The sequence below is a fragment of the Bison bison genome, unplaced genomic scaffold (genome assembly GCF_000754665.1).
Source record: "Bison bison bison isolate TAMUID 2011002044 unplaced genomic scaffold, Bison_UMD1.0 scf7180017864495, whole genome shotgun sequence".
NCBI lineage: Eukaryota > Metazoa > Chordata > Mammalia > Artiodactyla > Bovidae > Bison > Bison bison.
This window is the reverse complement of record NW_011495054.1, coordinates 4,067,777-4,086,895: the sequence shown is the minus strand read 5'-3', so window position 1 is coordinate 4,086,895 and position 19,119 is coordinate 4,067,777. Positions and strand designations below refer to the sequence as shown.

Genomic DNA, 19,119 nt, shown 5'->3' with positions numbered 1-19,119 from the left:
CCAGCCCCTCCACTTCTGAGGCGAGGCAGATTCGGACACTGCCTCACCACAGCTGGCCCTTCCATAACACTCCAGCCAGGGCCGGGACCTGAATCCCTGCACTCAGGGCCTCTGCCAGAAACTGAAGATCACCTGTTGCCACATGTGTGAGGAGTTAACACCGAGTGGGAGCGGCCCATGGTCCTCTGGAGTTGGTACGTCCCCAGTCCCTTGGGTGGGACAACTCCCATGTGAATTGGGTGAGTGTTCCCCCCGGGAAAGCCTCAGCCTGCCGCCCCAGCAGCACAGCCTGTACTGGGCTCATCCGCCCCCTCGCCCGTTCTTGCCTGTGTGTTCTGTTCAATGAACTACCTGTGCTTGAATCTGTCTCTGAACTGGCTTTTGGAAGAACCCAAACCAAGATACCAGGTGTCCGACCTTGAGACATACCCTCGGCTATGGCTCAGCTGATCACCTTTCACGGGGACACGACACCCATTTCATGGATCATTCCGGGAAAAGAGTCTATCAAGTTGCCATAAGCAAACTGATTCAGCATGAGCTGGCTAACGTTAGAAATTATTTTCTTAAAAATGAATGGCAGATGGAGTGCAAGAGCTGAAAAAATTAACAGGAAGAATTCCAGGCATGGGGTCTATCTGGGTACAAGTCTCAACTCAGCCACGGGTCTAATTTGAAACCTCTGATCAAGTGCTTTTCCTCTAGGCCTATTTTCTTTTCCTTTGTTTTATACTGGAGTATACTCGGTAAAGAATCTGCCAATGTAGGAGATGGGGGTTCAATCCCTGGGTCTGGAAGATTCCCTGGAGAAGGAAATGGCAACCGACTCCAGGATTCTTGCCTGGAGAATCCCATGGACAGAGGAGCCTGGGGGGTCACTAACAGTCGGACATGACTGTACAGCTAAACAACACCACAGCTGACTTACAACACTGTGTTAGTTTTCAGGTTAGAGTGAAGTGATTCATTTATACATACATTCGTTCTTTTTCAGTCTTTTCCCATATAAGCAGTTACAAAATATCGAGTTTCCTGTGCTCTTCAGTAGGTCCTTTTTTTTTTTTTTAAATTGTGTTTATTTTCTGGCCATGTGGCTTGTGGGATCTTAGTTTCCAGACCAGGTATCGAACCCATGTGCCTTGCAGTGAAAGCATGGAGCCTAACCACTGGACCACCAGGGAAGTCCCTAGTAGGTACTTTTTGGCATTTTTTTGGTCACACTACTTGGGGTCTTAGTTCCCCAACGAGGGATCAAAACCACTCCCGCTGCAGTGGACATGCAGTCTTAACCACTCTGGACCACCAGGGAGCCCTCCAGTAGAAGGCCCTTGTTGATTATCTATTTTATATACAGTGGTGTGTGTACGTGTCAATCCCAAAACCTCATTTATCCCTCCCCACCACATCCCCTGCCCTGGGAACTGTAAGCTTTTCTTGGAAGTTTGTGAATCTGTTTATTTTGTAAGTTAATTCACATAATTTTTTAAAGATTCCACGGGTAGGTGATATCATACTTGTCTTTCTCTGAATTATTTCACTTAGTATGATAATCCAGGTCCCTTCATGTTGCTCTAAATGGCATGACTTCATTCTTTTTCATGGCTGAGTAATATTCCAGTCTAGATATGGACATCTGTATCCATTTATCTGCTGACAGACATTTCGGTTGCTTCCATGTCCTGGCTATCGCAAATAGTGCTTCACTGAATGTTAACATAAATCTTTTCAAATTATGGACGACAAAAGGAGAGGGGGGCAGCAGAGGATGAGATGTTGGATAGCGTCATCAACTCAATGGACATGAATCTGAGCAAACTCCAGGAGACAGTGGAGGACAGAAGCTGGCGTGCTGCAGTCCGTGGAGTCACAGAGTTGGACACAACTTAGTGACTGAACAGCAGTAACCAGATATATGCCCAGGAGTGGGATTGCTGGATCGTATGGTAGCTCAATTTTTAGTTTTTAAAAGAACCGCCATGCTGTTCTTCATAGTGGCTGTGCCAATTTACATTCCCACCAATGGAGCAGGAGGGTTCCCTTTTCTCCGCAGCCTCTCCAGCATTTATTGTTTGGAGATTTTTTTGATGATGGCCATTCTGACTAGTGTCAAGTGATACCTGATTGCAGTTTTGATTTGCATTTACCTAATAATTAGCAATGTTGAGTATCTTTTCACGTGCTTTTGGCCATCTTTATGTCTCATTTGAAGAAATGTCAACTGAGATTTTCTGCCCACTTTCTGATTGGGCTGATATTGATATTTGATTTTTGATATTGTGCTACATGAGCTATTTATTTTGAAGATTAATCCCCTGTTGATCACATCAGTTGCAAATATTTCCCCCCATTCTGTGGGTTGTCTTTTTGTTTTGATCATGGTTTCCTCTTCTGTGCAAAAGCTCTTGTGTAATTAGATCTCATTTGTTTATTTTCATAGCTCTAGGAGGTAGATCCAAAGAGATACCGCTATGATTTATGTCAAAGAGTATTTTGCTTCTGTTTTCTTCTAAAGGGCCTCAGTTTGTGCATCTCCAAATTGGGCTAATGGCAACACCCACCTTTCAGCTATAGGCCTCCCGCGGTTGCTGTGAGGGTTGAGTGAGGAGAAGGGGACAGAAGCCATCGGCAGCGGGGGAAAGCTGGGCACCACTGGGTGTTTAAGTGTAACTCAGGTCACAGAGTGCACTGTTAAGAGGCATGGACACTCGGGCCTGCATTCAAATCCAGCTCCACCGTGACCCAAGACGAGTGAATCTGTGATTATGGGCCATTCTGTACAAGGGGAGCACATGGTGCTGCCTCCCCGGGGTTGTAATGAGGGTGAAAGAATTAATAAAGCACATAAACGTCAAAGAGTGCTTTGGGAAGCCCTAGTGAACGTTAGACCAGCACATTTTCTGAATTCATCCATCCACTTACCCACGAGATGCCCCTACCCATCATTCCCACTTTCTATGCACCCACTTACCATCCAACCATTTAATTATCCTCCTACTAGCTACCTGTCCTTCCATCTGAACCATTCTTTTATGGTGAAACTCTAAGGTTTGGTGAAGTTGAGGAAACTGCAGATTGGGGGTGTAAAGCCCTGAGACTGAGTCCAGGCTCCTACAACAGACTCACTGTCTGACCTTCTGGTCCTCCCATCTCTGCCCCCGGACCTCAGGTTCCTAGTAAAACGATGTGTGTGTGTTGGGGGGTGGTGTGTGGTGGTGACGTCAGGTGTTACAACAGGCCCTCGAAGACTTCACTGTCCAGACACCTAAGAACCTCTACGTAGTGGGGCAGAAGCATGTAGAGGACCCTCCCCCAACGTGGCTCGAGAAAGGTCTCAGCCGCCAAACACACCACAGGTACTCTTAGTAAGGCGCTAGCGGGGCAGAGGAGCAACAGGATGAAGGGTGCTCAGGGCTCCCCCAACCTGTGTAAGGGCCTCCCTGGTGGCTCAGTTGGTAAAGAATCTGCCTTGCGATGCAGGAGACCCTGGTTTGATTCCTGGGTCAGGAAGATCCACTGGAGAAGGGATAGGCTACCCACTCCAGTATTCTTGGGCTTCCCCTGTGGCTCAGCTGGTAAAGAATCCGCCTGCAATGCAGGAGACCTGGGTTTGATCCCTGGGATGGTAAGAACCCCTGGAGAAAGGAAAGGTTACTATCCACTCCAGGATTCTGGCCTAAAGAATTCCACGGACTGTATAGTCCAAAGGGTCGCAAAGAGTCAGATACGACTGAGCGACTTTCACACACACACCCAACCTGTGTGCAGAAACTCTTGCCTATCAGCCCCCAAGAGACACCATCCAGCTCCGACAGGCCAGGAGTCTAAGCCAATGATCTTTCTTACTTTAATTGACAGTTGCAAAGTCAACGTCTTTGACAGACCTGACCCTCCAACCCTTGCCCACGTCCCTTGATGTTGAGACCCCCACCCCCGAGGGCACCCACCTGGCTGAAGGAGTCCAGACAGACCCCGTTGTCGAGGAGGAAACGCCGCACTTCCTGGACTAGCTGGGTCTCTCCCAGGGCCACACGCACAGCCACGCTGCCCTTGGTCTCCTGCGGGAGGGAAAGGGAAGGTGCCCTGTCGGCTGTTGGGCAGGCAACAGGTCAGCTGTCACACCTCCTAACAGTCTGAGGAGGAGGCATGGATAGAGCGAGACCCTATGGATGCTCCCCGTGGATGCCCGCTGACTTGATGGTTCTGGGGTCCACGTGTGTCGGGGTGAATCAAGGACCCCATGTTCACCCCTCCACTCGTACGTAAGGGTCTCATGTCAAGTTCATTCATACCTCGGGGCTTCTATACAGACTCAGCTTCACCCTCTGTTCAATTTATGCTAGAATGTCTCACCCCTGAGCGGCCTGCTCGCTCTCACTCTGTCCCCCTACTTGGCTGAAGCTTTCTTCAAGTTATCACCCCAATGCAGGGCGCCTTGGTTAATGACCTCACCTCCTCCTCTGGCGGAAGGTTCAAGAAGAGCTGGACTGTTGCCCTTTATGGCCCTGCTGCCTTCCCACACAGAACCACTCCCCAAGAGCAGGTCCAGAGCACCCCCTCCCCTGCCCAGAGCAGGGGACACGTCAGATGGGGCGCCCACTCACGTGGTCGAACACTTGACTCTTGGTGGCGCTGTACTTCTGGGCGATGGCGTCGGCCACAGCGTTGGGGCCCATGAACAGCGTGTTCCAGTTGTGAGAGCTGAGGCAGGACAAAGAGATCAGACGGATGGTGAATAGGGGAAGCTCTTTTCAGATGCAAAGCCTGTAAGAAAGGAGCTCCTGGGCCTGCCTCCCTAAGTCCCCAAAGCCTCCTTCTGCTCAGTCTTACCTGGTGTAGGCCAAACCCCCAGGGCCCACAGACAACGGAGTCACGATGATACTAACACCCCCTCAGGTCCGTCAAGCACTCACTCCACACCAGGGACCAAGTGGATAACTTACAATAACTCACTTGATCCTTACAACACCATGAAAGTGAGGCACCACTGATTCTGATTCTCCTCATCTTACAGATGGGGAAACTGAGGTGCAACAAGGTTACAGATGAGGGGCTAAGGTCACCACGAGGAGCCGGGAGCCCAGGGGGCAGGGAGAGGAGGGACGAGGGCAGGGAAGCCCGGGTCGGAGGCGGGTATGGACCTGGAGCTGTTGGCTTTGTCCTTGGACTCTTTCTTCTTCTTGTAGGACGATGATTCCGGGGCATTGGCATCCTCACTGGCCTCCTTCTTGATGGTGGATGGTAACACGTGGAGCATCCTGCCCTGGAGTGGGGACGAGAGGAAGGAGGTGAGGACAGGCAGGGGGCTAGTGCTTCTACATCCTGCCTGGGGGACGCTGGCCTCTCCACGCGGGGGCTGGACCAGCGCTGAGAGTTCTGTCTTAAGATGGGAGCCTCGGGCAGAACACCCACGAGGTTAGCACAGGGGTCTGATGCCGCCTTAAAGAGCACGCTGTGCAGTTTGTAAGTAACGCCTGTAGGCTCTCCACCCTACCCTGTCCCTGTGAGCATGTGCGCCCCATGCGGGCAAGAATCAGGTCCGGCCTGGCGCCTGCAGGGGATCAACAGATCATGAACGAGTGAATGACTGACAGGAAAGGGAGGCGCGTGCGCCGAGCACGCTACTTGGAAAGAGAAGCTTCCTACATTCTATACTGTGGCTGTTTCAATGCCCGGTTCAAAACCCTTTCCTTCCTTACTTCTCCTCCAAGTGATATTTCTCAAGCTGGAGAGCATGTTCATTTAATCCACAAACACTTTTTAAAGGCCTACTATGTGCCAGGCGCTCCTCTAGGCACTAAATCAGGGACCAGAACTCAACAGACCCTGCCCTTGGGGTGGGGCTGTGGGGGGGGGACCCTCCCAGCAGCTCAGATCAGGAGGTGGCTTCACGGGCATCAGGTGCGTGTCCCTAGAAGCTGGCTTGCATGTCCGTGCCTGCACACGCGCATGTGCATACACTCACGGCCTCCTCCCACCGCCTGGGCCCACCAGTCGTCCGCCAGCCCACAGGCCATCACCTGGAAAACCTGCCCGTCCACCTCGGCATAGGCCTTCACGGCATGCTCCGGGAACATGAAGGTGACGAAGGCAAAGCCCTTGGGCTTCTTGGTCAGGCTGTCGATGGGGTAATGCAGCTCCGACACGGGACCTGTGGGCAGGAAGGGCGTCAGTGTCCCATGGGCCAGGGCCAGGTGTGAGCTCCGGGCAGGAAAATGCTGGGCACTAGTCAGGGGAGGGGTTTTAACCAGTGAGAGCGTGGAGCTGAGGCGGCTGCTGAACTAAACAGGAGGACTATTTAGACAGCAGAATTCAGACTGGAGAGCACTTCATATTCGCACACACAGTGAGTGGGCTTCCAAGACCAAAGTCAGAGTTTGGACACCAGGGATATCTCAGAAAACCATACCCAACCCTGTCAATTCTGAGTTTTAATGAGTGAGGGCTAAGGGAGTCTGGGTTCAGATCACAAAGGGTGGCTGTGATGCTATCTAGGACTTCGAGCTCCTCTACCTACAACCTGACTGATAGCAGCTCAGAGATGATGAAGCCCAATTTATGGATGAGAAAACTGAGACCAGCAAGGGAAGTCGTCAGGCCAAGGTTAAGCCTAGGCAGACAGGGACTCAGGCCACTTGCCCTGGGTGCGTGCAGTGAGCCGGAGGCCACCACCCTACCGTATCTGGAGAAGAGCTTCTCCAGGTCCTCCTCAGAGCTGGTGTAGGGCAGGTTCCGCACGAAGAGCCTCCCGGAGTCGGCCAGGTCCTCCTCCTCTTCGTGCTCCCCGAGCGTCCGGCCTTGCCAGGGTTTGGCACCATTCTTCAGGGGCGCCTTGGCCGCGGGGACATTCCTTTCCCTGAACACCTCGATGTAGCGTCCACCTGGGCAAGGGAAGGTCGTCAGGGCCCGGCCGGGGGGAGGCCCGGAACCTCCCAGCTTCCAGATTCATCGTTGCTGCTGCCTTCCAGAGGCCACGGCGAAGGCGGCTGGGGATGGCACCGCATGCCAGGCTCTGCTCACCAGGGCTGTGGCCCCAGCTGAAGCCGGGCCTGAATGTCACTCAGCCTGCAAGCTCGGCTTCAGCCCTGCGGGAGCTGGCCTGGGTCACAGGGCTGCATCTTCCTGATTCCAGGGCCCGGTCCCTGGCGCTGCCCTGGGAATCATCTCGGGTGACAGCCCCACCCTGGTGGTGCCGCTCAGCTGTGTCCTTGCATCGCTCTGAGCAGCTGATTAGACTGCAACCATCACCTTCCCTCTACACGCACACAGGCACTCAATAAATCCTACCACCTGGGCTGCGAGCAAGACTCCTTAGGTTACTCCCTTCTCTAAAAGAACTCATGTCCTCACAAAGGGTTGATGGCTGGATCTGAGTCACCTGTCCACACCAGGGAGGGGTCAGAGATCACGTCCTTGTAGAGAGTCCAGAGACCTCCCAAGTCTGGACCTCAAGTTTCCTGTACCGGAACAGCCCCGCCCCACAAAGCCAGAGCCAGCTTCCTCAATTCCTCCAGCCTCTGCTCCAATGTCACCGCTCAACGTGGTCCAAGAAGACAAGATCCTGTTTAAATCCTCCAATCCCCACCCTTGCCTGCATCTGTCCACAGCACAGCCCCTCTGGTTACCGCCTCTCTCCCCCTCTCGATATGTTTCCTCTACAGGAGACTCAGCCTGATCTCTGCCCTAGGAGGGCAGGGGCCTTATCCTCAGTGCCCCAGGCAGTGCCTGGCAGCGCACAGCAGACCCCTAACATGACCTTACGGAGTAGCTGACTGAAAGAGCCCCTGCCACCATGCGGGCATCCTTACCCATGTACTCCCTGTTGCATTTCAGGGCCTTCCTCACTTCCTCTTCACTGCTGAAATCCACAAAGACGTACCCTGCAAAAGGACCACGACAAAGGTGAGGTCCGCAGGCTGCAGACACTGGTGGGCGCCACGAGGAACACTCACGCTGTGCTAGGTGTTTGGGGGAAGCAGCAGGGAAACCTACAGTTTTTGGCAAATCCCACAGGTTCTTCTTTCCACTCCCCTCTCCCCAGGGCAAATTTCCCTCTGCAGGAAGAGTTCTGACCCTGTGGCTGGCTTTCTGGAACGAAAGTGCTGGACCACAGGAGTCACGAACATAGGCGATCTTGGCCTCCCTCCCAGCCTCACCCCGCGCTGACCAGTGACTGCTCCTTGGCCTTCTCCAGACAAGTGTCTGTGGTGGCAGGGTTGTGCCCAGCTTGGCACCAGAGGGGCCACCTGCACAGTGACTGCCTGTGGCTCTGACTGGCACAGACAAGGAGGTGCCTTTCCAAGGAGTCTTTCTGAGAATGAGAGGCCTCGACCTCAAGGGGCCTCAACCCCGAGAGCCGCAGAGGGAGGGGCCTCCCCTCCCCACTTTCCTAGAGGCGTGCTAAGACAGAGGTCTCCAGCCTTTCTGGCACCAGGGACTGGTTTCGTGGAGACGATTTTCCATAGACTGGGAGTGGGGGTGCTTTCAGGGTGATTCACGCGCACTGCGTTTCTTGTGCACTTTATTTCTGTTATATTGTGGTAACGCGGTAATTTGAGCGATGGGAGTGGCTGTGAATACAGACGAAGCCTCCCTTGCTCGCCAGCTGCTGCCCTCCTGCTGTGCAGTTCCTAACAGGCCGTGGACGTGTACCAATCTGTGGTCCAGGGTTGGGGAACCTGAGTTAAGGAATGTGTCCACGGACACATGGCTAGCAGGTGGCAGGGCCGTAATTTGCGCCAAAGGCCAGGGTTTTGGTCTGTGTCACAAGACCCTCCCCTTGGGGACTGCAAAAGCCCCCAGCCCAGCCCACCTACCTCCTCGGGCCCTGCCCCAGACCCTCCTCTCACCAGCAGGGGGCCATCCTGAATCTGATCGTGGCCTCTTCCTACTTTCAGTCCCCGGGGGTCCCCAGCCCCTGGGCTGAAGGCCACAGTCATTACTGAGCCCCCAGGCCTGGGGGCCGGGCCTGCTTCCACAGCCGCACACCGCATGCCCGTGGCGGGGACAGGAGGCAGACTCCGTCCTGGCACTGTCACATTCACTGAGATGGGGCCACAAGGAGGACAGCGACTACCCTCAAAGCACCTCCACAGTTCCACTGTCCCAACCTTCCGGTCCGGGCACCTGCCTCTCCAGCCCCCCCGGAAACAGCCCCCGCCTCACCTGTTTTGTTCCCATGAGCATTTCTCACTACTCGAATGGCCACGGGTTTCAGAGGTGCCAGGAATTCCATGACATTTTTCTGTGAGGAGAAGAAAAAGTTTTTGTTCCCCATTTCAATACAGATTTGGTCTGTATTTCTTTAATTACCAGTGAACTCAAGCATCTTTCTGGGCCATTTGAACTCTTTCTCTTAGAAGATATCCTTGCTTCTACTTTTCTGTCGGGTCATCCATAGCTCCCGATTTCTACTTACCTGTTTGTAAGTTAAAGAAACGAGTTCTGTCTGTTGTTTGTGTTGTAAATGCCTGCTGTTTGCCTTTTGACTTTATGGTACAAAGTTGCCTTAGAGAAGTTTTAAATGTTATCTAGCCAATTAATCCATCTTTTTCTTATGACTACTGAGTTCCACAAATTACTCAGAAAGATGAGATGTCATTTTGACCTGTTGCACTGATAAAGAGGGATGCCCAGGGTTCACAGGCACTCTCATACTCGGTTGAAGAGAGCATAAACTGGCCAAGCTTCCAGAGAGTGACTGATTTTCTGTATCCAAGCCTTAATAATGTACGTGCAGGTGTTTGTATAAAATATTTATACAAGCCAGAACTGGCAAACAATAGCCCACAGGTCAAATACTGCCCACAGCTTACAAGCTAAGAATGGCTTTTACATTTTCAAAGGATTATAATGTTAAAAAAAAAAAAAAAAGCACAACAGAGATCATATGTCCACAAAACCCTAAAATGTGCACCAACTGATGTCGATAGAGAAAAGCCTGCTGACCTCTGATCTCAAGAAATGTGCTGACTGCATCATTATTCAAAACAGCAGAAGACTGGAAACAACACCCATGTCTCAGTTTAGGGGGTTGGATATAAGAGACATATGAGATGTGGGGTTTGATCCCTGGGTCCAGACGATCCCCTGTGAGACGGCATGGCGACACAACTCAGTATTTTTGTCTGGAGAATCCCCATGGACAGAGGAGCCTGGCGGGCTACAGTCCATGGGGCTGCAAGGAGTCAGACATGACTGAAACGACTTAGCAGCAGCAGCAGCAGCACTGAATATAACACAGTGCATCCAGAGTAAAGAAAAGCACGCAGGGGACTTCCTGGTGGTCCAGTGGTTAAGAATTGGCCTTGCAATGCAGGGGGCTTGGATTCGATCCCTGGTCAGGGAACTAAGATCCCACTTGCCCCAGAGCAACTAAGCCCATGTGCCACAACTACTGAGCCTTCGTGCTGCAACTAAGACGTGACAGAGCCAAGTAAAGAAGAGCATGCAACGTGAAAAATGGTGTTGCAGCAGAATATTCAATATTCAGAAATATTTATGACATAATATGATGGGGAGGTAAGTTTCAAAATAGTTCCTGCTGTAGAACTGCATTTTAGAAAGAAAAGACATAGGTCAGTGTCTGTATACAAAGAAAAAAAATCTCTACGAAGATGCACCCAGAATTGATTAGTGGTTGTCAGTGAATGGGATATAGATGTAGGGCTTGGAGGAGCCTGCTCCAATTTGCCTGCGAAGGTCCTTCTTTCCGCCTATAGTAACCAGACCTGGAGGTCATTAGTCCTGCATCCAAGGATCCTCTCTAGTTACCACTCCCCTCTCTCCAGGCAGTTGGGTTGGCAATTTCTACAGTCATCCCAGCAATAGGTCATTTTTGCTTTTTTGTTTAGCTACACTAACAAAACTTCCTACACGGAACTTACACTACTTTCATAAGGAGGGAAACTTACAGTGTTCTCTCTTGTGTAGATTCAGAGCCAGCAAACTATAGGATGCAGGCCAAATGCGGCCCGCTGCCTGTTTTTGTAAATAAAGTTTTATTGGCACACAGCCATGCCTACTGGATTGCCTGTCATCTAGGGCTGCCTCTGCTACAACAGGGTGGAATAGTGGTGACAGAGACCAGACTGATCACAAAGCCTTAGGTATTTACTAGCTGGTCCCTTTTTAAAAGTTTTTAGCAGAGCTAAGTTTGCCCACCCCTAGTATAGATAATCAATGAGGGAGCTCAGTCTTTCTCTGTCTCGGTATAGCCGTCTGTTTTCTGAGCCTGACAATGCCCGAGATTCTATGTCTCAGCCTTTTTGGCCCCCAGTTCCCTACAGCTCAAGTCCTCAACTGACCCCGAAGCCCCAGCGAAACAGAGGCTCCAGGCACCCTTAGCTTTGTCTCCCCCTCCCCAGGGGCTCCCTGCCTCACCCGGTTCCTGGCACGCACCTCTGTGACGTTGAATGGGGCTCCCCGCAGTTTCACAGTGTGGGGGGTGGTGGGTTCCTTCTGGCTGGCTGGTTTCTCGGTCTGAGTGATGGCAGAGAGCAGAAATGATCGCACTGAGGTCCCAGGTGTGGCTGCAGGAGGAGCCGACCTGGGCGTCCCAGTGAGTGTGCTGAAACCCCTGCCGCTAGGCGAACGGGCGATGCCCGGAGCATCGTGCCTGCCAGGGATGCGGAATCTGGCCAGGGCCTGGCGGAGGAGATGCCAAGCCTCCGTGTGGCCCCAAGATGAGGGCCAGAACCACAGCCTGGCTCACGGGGGGTCTGCTCGCAGGGGCCCCAGGCCACACGGAGGGGCAAGAGACATGGAAGGAGCCCTGAGGTGACATGTGCCACCACGGAGTCAGGGCTTACTCTATGCCAGACATCACACAAAGCACTGCGCAGACACAGCCGTCCTCCTGAATCTGTAAAACAGTCTTACAGAGGTTACAGGTTCGGGATGTCCTCTGTAATTTTAGAATTGAAACAGCTCTGAAAAACACCTAATTTGGGGGTTAATTCCTTGGGTAATAAAACTTGCCCTGATTTGGACTCATTTGCTGGTGCAATCTGCTCTGAGCTGTTCCCGCACAATTTAAGGTTTACAATTATCCCAAGTAGATGAGCAATCAGGTCTAACATCACTGCAGAAAGAGTCATGTGCTTTTGTGGGGCGCTGCCCTGCGTGAGTTGTGGGATACGTCCCTGAAGCCTGCAACTTCTGAGTTCCAGTGCACACTCAGGCACGGGGGTTGACCTTCATCTAAGATGAGGCTCAGCGAGCCCTGGGAATCAGACACAGGGACCAGGGCTCGCTGAGCCTCATCTCACATGAAGGTCAGAGGCCAGAGGAGAAGCACTTCACCTCGGGACCCATGGCTGCTCCAGGTCAGAGCTTGGAGTTGAACGCAGTTCCCTGACTTAGCCACACTTGACTATCTCTTTTGAATATGTATATTAGGAAAAGAGAACAGGAGGCAGCAATTATGAGGGGGCAGAGAAGGAAAGGAGGGAAAAGAGAAAGGAGAAAGAGGAGGAAGGAGAAGAGGGAATGAGGACCCAAAGGATGTGGGACGCTGTCCTGAGCAAAGAGAACCCTCATGTGGGAGACGGGGTGGCCGTCCTGGAAGGCAGTGCCCATGTTTTAATCTAGACTCCAGAGCCTGGCAGACCTGGATCTGGGTCCTGACTCCCACCACTACCCAGCCATGCCTGTGGGCAAGTCACTTCCTTTCTCTGGGCCTCAGTTTCCTCACCTGTAAAATGGGACAAGAAACCCCATTCCCCCACAACTACCATGAGATTCAGTGACAAACAACATGCCTGGCATTGAACCTCACGTGTAGTCAACGCTCAGTTAATTTCATCTACTCTTGCCGACTGTGGGCTCACACCCACCTACCTTCCTACTGAATACTAAGTATAGTATATTCAAGACCCTTTTTCAGCTTGTTTACATCTCCCCCAACTCTGGAGGGGCAGGCAGCCTCTCTCTTAGCAAAAGGAACCAAATTCAGAGAGGGAGTGTGCTTGCTTGGGGTAACACAGCAAGCAAGCAGCTGGGCTGAGAGCTAAGGCAGGTCTCCAGGCTGCTGAACTATCCTTCCTTAATATTAAGCTCCCCACAAAGGGGCTGCAGGGAAGGTAGGCGAGGTCCAGGTCTCCCTCCCCAGGTCCTCACAGATCCACACACACCTTGGCTGGGGCCGCCTCCCTGTCCTGCTGGGCAGGGGCAGCAAAGGAACCCTCTTCCTCTGACTCACTCCCCTCTTCACAGTTCACAGCTTCATCTTCACTCTCCTCTGAGGACGGTGACTCAGCTGCCACCACCTTGGACTTCAGGTAGTCCATGTCGGACAGCTCCTTCTGCACGGCTGCCTTGGGTTCCTTGGGTTCCTTGGGTTTGAGGCCATCCTCCTCCTCTGGAAAGATGGAAAGGCTGGAACTGGTGATGGCTGCGAGCAAACCAGAGGGCTGGGGTGGCAGACAGCGTGGTGGTGTGACACACTAGGTGCCAAGCTCATGGTGACCAGGAGCCCCTGCCAAGCCCCCCTGGTGCCCAGCCAGCCCTTGGATAAATAACTGAAATGACAGTGTTCTGACAGTTTCCACACTCCACGTGGAGAATTTCAGGGCTCTCTCACCAGCCTCTCTTACTGGCCAAGTGTGAGGCTTCACAACTTTTTGAGACCCTAGAGAGGATTTTTACTCCTTGAGCCAGACCTGGCGGTGGCTCCCAGGCCTAACAAGGAGCTCGGGTTTTACCCCAGTTGCTCTTTCAGGGGAAATCCAAACTCCTCATGGGGTCTGGTGAGCTCACTGGCTTCTCCGCCAGCCCCCTCTGCTGCAGCCGCCCTGAGCATGTGGACACCCCCTGGCTCCTGCTCTTCCCACTCCTCTGCCACGCCTTTCCCTCTGCCTGGAGCCCCTCCTCACCCTCCACCCTCTCTGAGTCCCCCCAACTCCCACTGAGTCCTTTGGATCCCAGCTTTGCACAGAGACTTTACCGGTCATAAAACTCACCTCAAATTCACTCCCTTGCCTTTCAACCGAAGTTGATTCCACCCCTCGATCACCGCACTCACCACGCTGAGCCCCTTATGGCTACACCGTGAGCCCCTTCTAAGGACAGAGGCTCATCCCTCACCGCCTCTGTTCAAGGACCACCCTTCTCCGGGGCCTCTCCCACCCCCCACTTCCTGCTTTCTCTCTGTGGCACTCATGTCCACGTCATTTACTGAATACTGAACAAGGAATCAGTCTGATTCCTTTACTGTTTCTTTCCCCACCAGGACGACAGCTCCATAGGAGCAGACTCTCGTCTTTTGCTCACTGCTACATCCACTGCCTGGCATACAGCAGGCGCTCAATCAATTCTTGAGTGAGTAATCCACTGACTGGATAAGGGACCAGGATCGATCAAGTCCGACGTACCCATGGTTGGGATAATCAACCCTCTACAGGGCAGCATCTGATCTGCTATCTCCCAGGTCACTCGTGCTCAGGTGCGGGCAGGTGCAGGGCGCACACTATAGCGGGGGGCATACCCTCACCTTCCGAGTTCTCCCCATCTTCCTCCTCCTCGCTCTCCTGCCCTGAGTCGGAGTCAAAGTTCAGGTAATCATTGGCTGGCTTGCTCTTCCCTTTCGAGGGCTCAGCGTCCAGGGCATCGTTCGCCCAAGTGGCCACCTGTGTCCGCTTCTGGTGAACCGACAGGAACTCCTGGAACTCATTATCGTCTTTCAGCTGTGGGCACCAGAGAAGCGGGAAGAAGAGAGAACAGGCAAAGTAGGTCAGGGAGGGCTCAACCTTGCTAACTCTTTGGAGAGTAACCACGTTCTCTGAGGCCATGTTCCCCCAGTCTCTAGAGGGCTCCCGGGGGCCAGGCGGGTTGGTCCTGGGGAGAGTGGCACTGGACAGAAAGACGAAGAAGCCACAGAGACATGGCAAGGAGAGACGGGGGGCAAGGGCCGTCTCTGCTGCCCACCCTCTGCGTGGTCACCAAGACAGACCCACCTTCTCCAGTTCACCTGCGACCTTCTTCTTCTTGTCGTCCTGCAAACAGAAGGCACAGGTGTGAGGGTCAGAGATGAAAGGAGATGGAACCCCACTGCCCTGGGAGGGCTGCTTTTGGGAACCATCCAAGAGGGATTCTCAGATCCCTCTACCTCCCACTACCCTGCCTTCCTGGGGTGACTGCTCTGCTGACACCCGGGATATGGCTGGGAGTGACCATCCACGCACTTTCTTAGGTTCTGTGGAGATGGCGTCTTTGTCTTTTGGGGGCGGCTTGGACTGGCTCGATTTCTGAGCATGCTTGCTCCAGGCTCGGGGCTTTGTCGGGTCCCCAAAGGCCTTGCAGAACTCCACCTGCGAGAGACAGAGAGGCTGATGATGACACCTGCCACCACGCCCAGCACAGGCGGCTGCTGACCAGGGGCAGTGGGTGAACACTGTAGACCAGAGCTTCTCATTTGGGAGCAGTGGCAACACCATCACCTGTGAGTTTGGGAGACACACAAATTCTTGGCTCCTCTCCCCCAACGCAGGGAATCAGAGACTCTGGGGAAAACCGCTTCTACAAATGCTGCAGGGGATTAACAAGCACGAGGATCTGAGAACAGTGAGGAAGACCAAAGGCATCACGGTCTGGAAGGGGCCAGGCACTGGTCTCGCATGTGGAGAGAAAGAGCCAGGGCATCCCTGGCGACAGGCAGGTGGGGGTGAGGTCCATGCCCGCTCACCGTGATCCGGGACGTGTCAATAAAACTCTTGTTGAAATGGTTCAGCGCCGTCTGGGCCTCTTCCTTGGACTTGAAGCCGATGAAGCCAAACTTGCGGAACTTGCCGTCTTTGGTGAACTTGAGGCTGCAGTCCGTCAGCGTGCCAAAGGCGGTGAAGAGCTGCCGGAAACGCTCCTCCTTCATCTAGGACAGGACAGGAATGGTGAGGGAGGAGCTGGGAGGCCTCGGAGCCAAAGGGACAAAATGGGCTGGGAACCCGAGACCCCGGGATTCCTCCCCTTAGGCGGGGCAGTGGCAGAGCATGCTTTGTGGCTGGCACCTGGTTCTAACCCAGCTCCAACACTGGTCTGTGTGTGGCCTTAACCAAGTCCCTTCATCAGTGAGGAAGTCAAGACTCAGAATCCTGCAGGCCTGTGGGCTGCTAGGAGGTTAATGAGACCTATTGTGCCAGGAGCCCAGCACAGTAGCTGCTGCGATGCAAACATCTAACAAATGCTGTCACAGTAGATGTGTGAAATACGGAACATGGTAAACCGCACAGTGTTTGCTGATTGTGGGAGACAGGAGTAAGCATCTTTACAGCTTGTTTTCAGGACTCCTCATAAGCACCGTTCTATGTCCCAACAGTCAGCTCTCAACTTTGTTTCCTGGCCTATTTATACCCCCAAAGACTACCTGCTGACTTCCACTATGAAAGATAAGAAACCTACATCATCCATTCCTCCCTTCCAGTCTCTGTTATTTATTGTTTTTAATTCTTTCATCATTTACCCTAAATAGGTTACTTTAAAAATACCAATTATTGGGGGCTTCCCTGGTGGTCCAGTGGTTAAGAATCTGCCTTGAAATGCAGGGGACACAGGTTCAATCCCTGGTCCTGGAAGATCCCACATGCTGTGGAAGGTCTAAGCCTGTGCACCACAACTACTGAGCCCTTGTTCTAGAACTTGTGCTTTGCAACAAGAGATGCCACTGCAGTGAGAAGCACTTGCTTTGCAACTAGAGAAAACCCCCACTCAGCAATGGAGGCCAAGCACAGTCAAAACTAAATAAATAAATAAAAATCTTAAAAAACCCATCTATTACTGATCCATCCTTTAGCTTTAGACAGCATCTCTTGATGCCTCACTCTGATGAATGAGGATTTTAGCATGGCGACCCTTTCTTCCCCTCTAACTACCATCTCATTTTGCTTCTCAGTATGGCCTATCTCTTCCTATTGTATATCTTGTCTGATAAATAGAATTAGTTACAAACAGTTGTAGGAGCTGACAATATGCAGGCTTACTGTGTGATGACATTAAGGATTTTGAAATAAGTAACTTGTCAAGAGACGCCAAGTCATAAAAATGGTTACTCTTGGAGATGGAGGACAGGACAGAACAAAAGTCTTTGCTTGGCTGGCCAGTGGCTAAGACTCTGTGCTCCCAATGCAGGGGCTCCTGGTCAGAGAACTGAATTCCATATGCCACAACTAAGAGTTCAAATGCCACAACTAAAGATCCCACAGCCAAATAAATATAAAAAATTTTTAAAGACCCTTAAAAAAAAAAGATTTTGCTCCTCATTTTATACTGAATTTTCATAATCATATGGTTAAGTGATTACCCCCAACCTGCCACGGAGGGAAAAAAGGTAAAGTAAAAAACCACAAAAATGAAACAGAAATGGCTTTATGTTCTTACTCTTTCTAAGGAGTACAGATCTCTCATGCCATCCACATGGCACATTTTGTATTTGGGGAATGAGCTTACTGGCCACACCAGAGGTGGAGGGCCCTCTCCACCCAAGGAAAGGTCACTGTTAAATACGTACAGACAATCCTCTGGGGTAGAAGGCATCTAGCCATCTGACACTACACATTCAGTTATCTTTTCACATTTATTCGTGATGCTTTTATTGCATGCCTACCACAGTGCCAGGTTCTGTGGGCTCTAGGCAGAGACAAGTATGACTGGGCCACCCCTTTCCACTTACGGAATTAAGTGGTTTAAAACCTTTCACAGTCACTCAGTTTTCTTAAAACTATTCATTCCTACTGCCCTCAAGGCGAGAACCGGGAACTATAACGCAGGTACCCAGCCTATTACACCCCATTTTTCTCCCAGACAGTATCCCAAATGGAAGAGGAATGTAGATGCAGTGTCTAATTCAGTCAGAAGTCAACAAAAAAAAGGGATCGAACAAGGGGGTTATGGGAGCAAGGCATTCGACACGACGTGGGGACTAGCACCTCCCTGGGAAAGAGGTTTGGGGGACCAAGGGGCCAGATGTAAAACCTTTAAGAGGCACTACCCGTCTCTCCCAGCCGTCAAATGAATCTGCCGACAATCCTGCGGAATCATCCAGGAACCCTGCCCGAGAGAGAAAGCCCCTCAAGAATCCCCAGGCACCTCCCTCCCGACCTCCAACTTCTGGCTGGGTCCCAATTTCAGATTCTCAAACCCAGTTTCTGTACTCACCCCATTCGGGAGGTTCTTCACGATCAGTCGCGACATGGCGAACTGTCCCACTGTTTTGATTTCAGCACGAATAGGCAGCGACTACCACGGCTAACTTTCACGCTACCGCTCTGGGCGCCGCCATCTTTGGCAAGCCGGAACAAAGTCACGTGCTAGAGACGTAGCCCGCCTCTACGGAAGTAGGCGTGGCCAAAGACCTACCCAAGGAAGTTACACCCTCTAAGGGGCGGGCCTGAGTGCTTGCATCCTGCGCAGGCGCAGGCTGTTTGGCGGCGCCTGGGTAAGACACCGTAATGGCTAGGCCGGCAGGGGGCGCTCGTTCGTAACATTGGCAGGGAATTGACTGGCTGGAGCAGTGTTTGAACTGTGCTTAAGCAGAAATCGTTTTAGCTATCTTTTCCGTTTTATTTTATTATTATTCAGCTTTTAACTGGCCCTGTGAGTGGGGGCAGGATTAGGGAATCTTGCCTGTCTTTGAGACATGGGCTGAGGCTCAGACAGGCTGCCAGGTACCGTGAATCATTTACTGAGCATCACCTGTCAATGTTCAGTTCAGTTCAGTTCAATCGCTCAGTCGTGTCCGACTCTTTGCGATCCCATGAATCGCAGCACGCCAAGCCTCCCTGTCCATCACCAACTCCCAGAGTTCACTCAAACTCACGTCCGTCGAGTTGGTGATGCCATCCAGCCATCTCATCCTCTGTCGTCCCCTTCTCCTCCTGCCCCCAATCCCTCCCAGCATCAGAGTCCTTTCCAATAAGTCAACTCTTCACATGAGGTGGCCAAAGTACTGGAGTTTCAGCTTTAGCATCATTCCTTCCAAAGAACACTCAGGACTGATCTCCTTTAGAATGGACTGGTTGGATCTCCTTGCAGTCCAAGGGCCTCGCAAGAGTCTTCTCCAACATCACAGTTCAAAAGCATCAATTCTTCGGTGCTCAGCCTTCTTCACAGTCCAACTCTCACATCCATACATGA

The 19,119-nt window shown here is 52.2% G+C and overlaps 1 protein-coding gene across 1 annotated transcript in view; it reads right to left on the bottom strand.

Annotated features, from left to right (window-relative positions):
* The window catches only part of RBM19 (RNA binding motif protein 19), a 122,201-nt gene extending 103,901 nt beyond the window's left edge, over positions 1-18,300 (bottom strand). The window contains exons 1-15 of the mRNA XM_010828831.1: positions 18,142-18,300; positions 15,680-15,862; positions 15,180-15,305; positions 14,952-14,990; positions 14,489-14,681; positions 13,131-13,390; positions 11,398-11,478; positions 9,163-9,241; positions 7,806-7,877; positions 6,675-6,878; positions 6,018-6,148; positions 5,139-5,260; positions 4,602-4,698; positions 3,869-4,055; positions 2,559-2,649 (exon numbers count right to left, since the gene is read on the bottom strand). Coding sequence (XP_010827133.1) covers positions 2,559-2,649; positions 3,869-4,055; positions 4,602-4,698; positions 5,139-5,260; positions 6,018-6,148; positions 6,675-6,878; positions 7,806-7,877; positions 9,163-9,241; positions 11,398-11,478; positions 13,131-13,390; positions 14,489-14,681; positions 14,952-14,990; positions 15,180-15,305; positions 15,680-15,862; positions 18,142-18,177 — 1,901 coding nt within the window. The 5' untranslated portion in view covers positions 18,178-18,300. The remainder of the gene's footprint in view (positions 1-2,558; positions 2,650-3,868; positions 4,056-4,601; positions 4,699-5,138; positions 5,261-6,017; positions 6,149-6,674; positions 6,879-7,805; positions 7,878-9,162; positions 9,242-11,397; positions 11,479-13,130; positions 13,391-14,488; positions 14,682-14,951; positions 14,991-15,179; positions 15,306-15,679; positions 15,863-18,141) is intronic.
* Between the last annotated feature and the right edge of the window lie 819 nt (positions 18,301-19,119).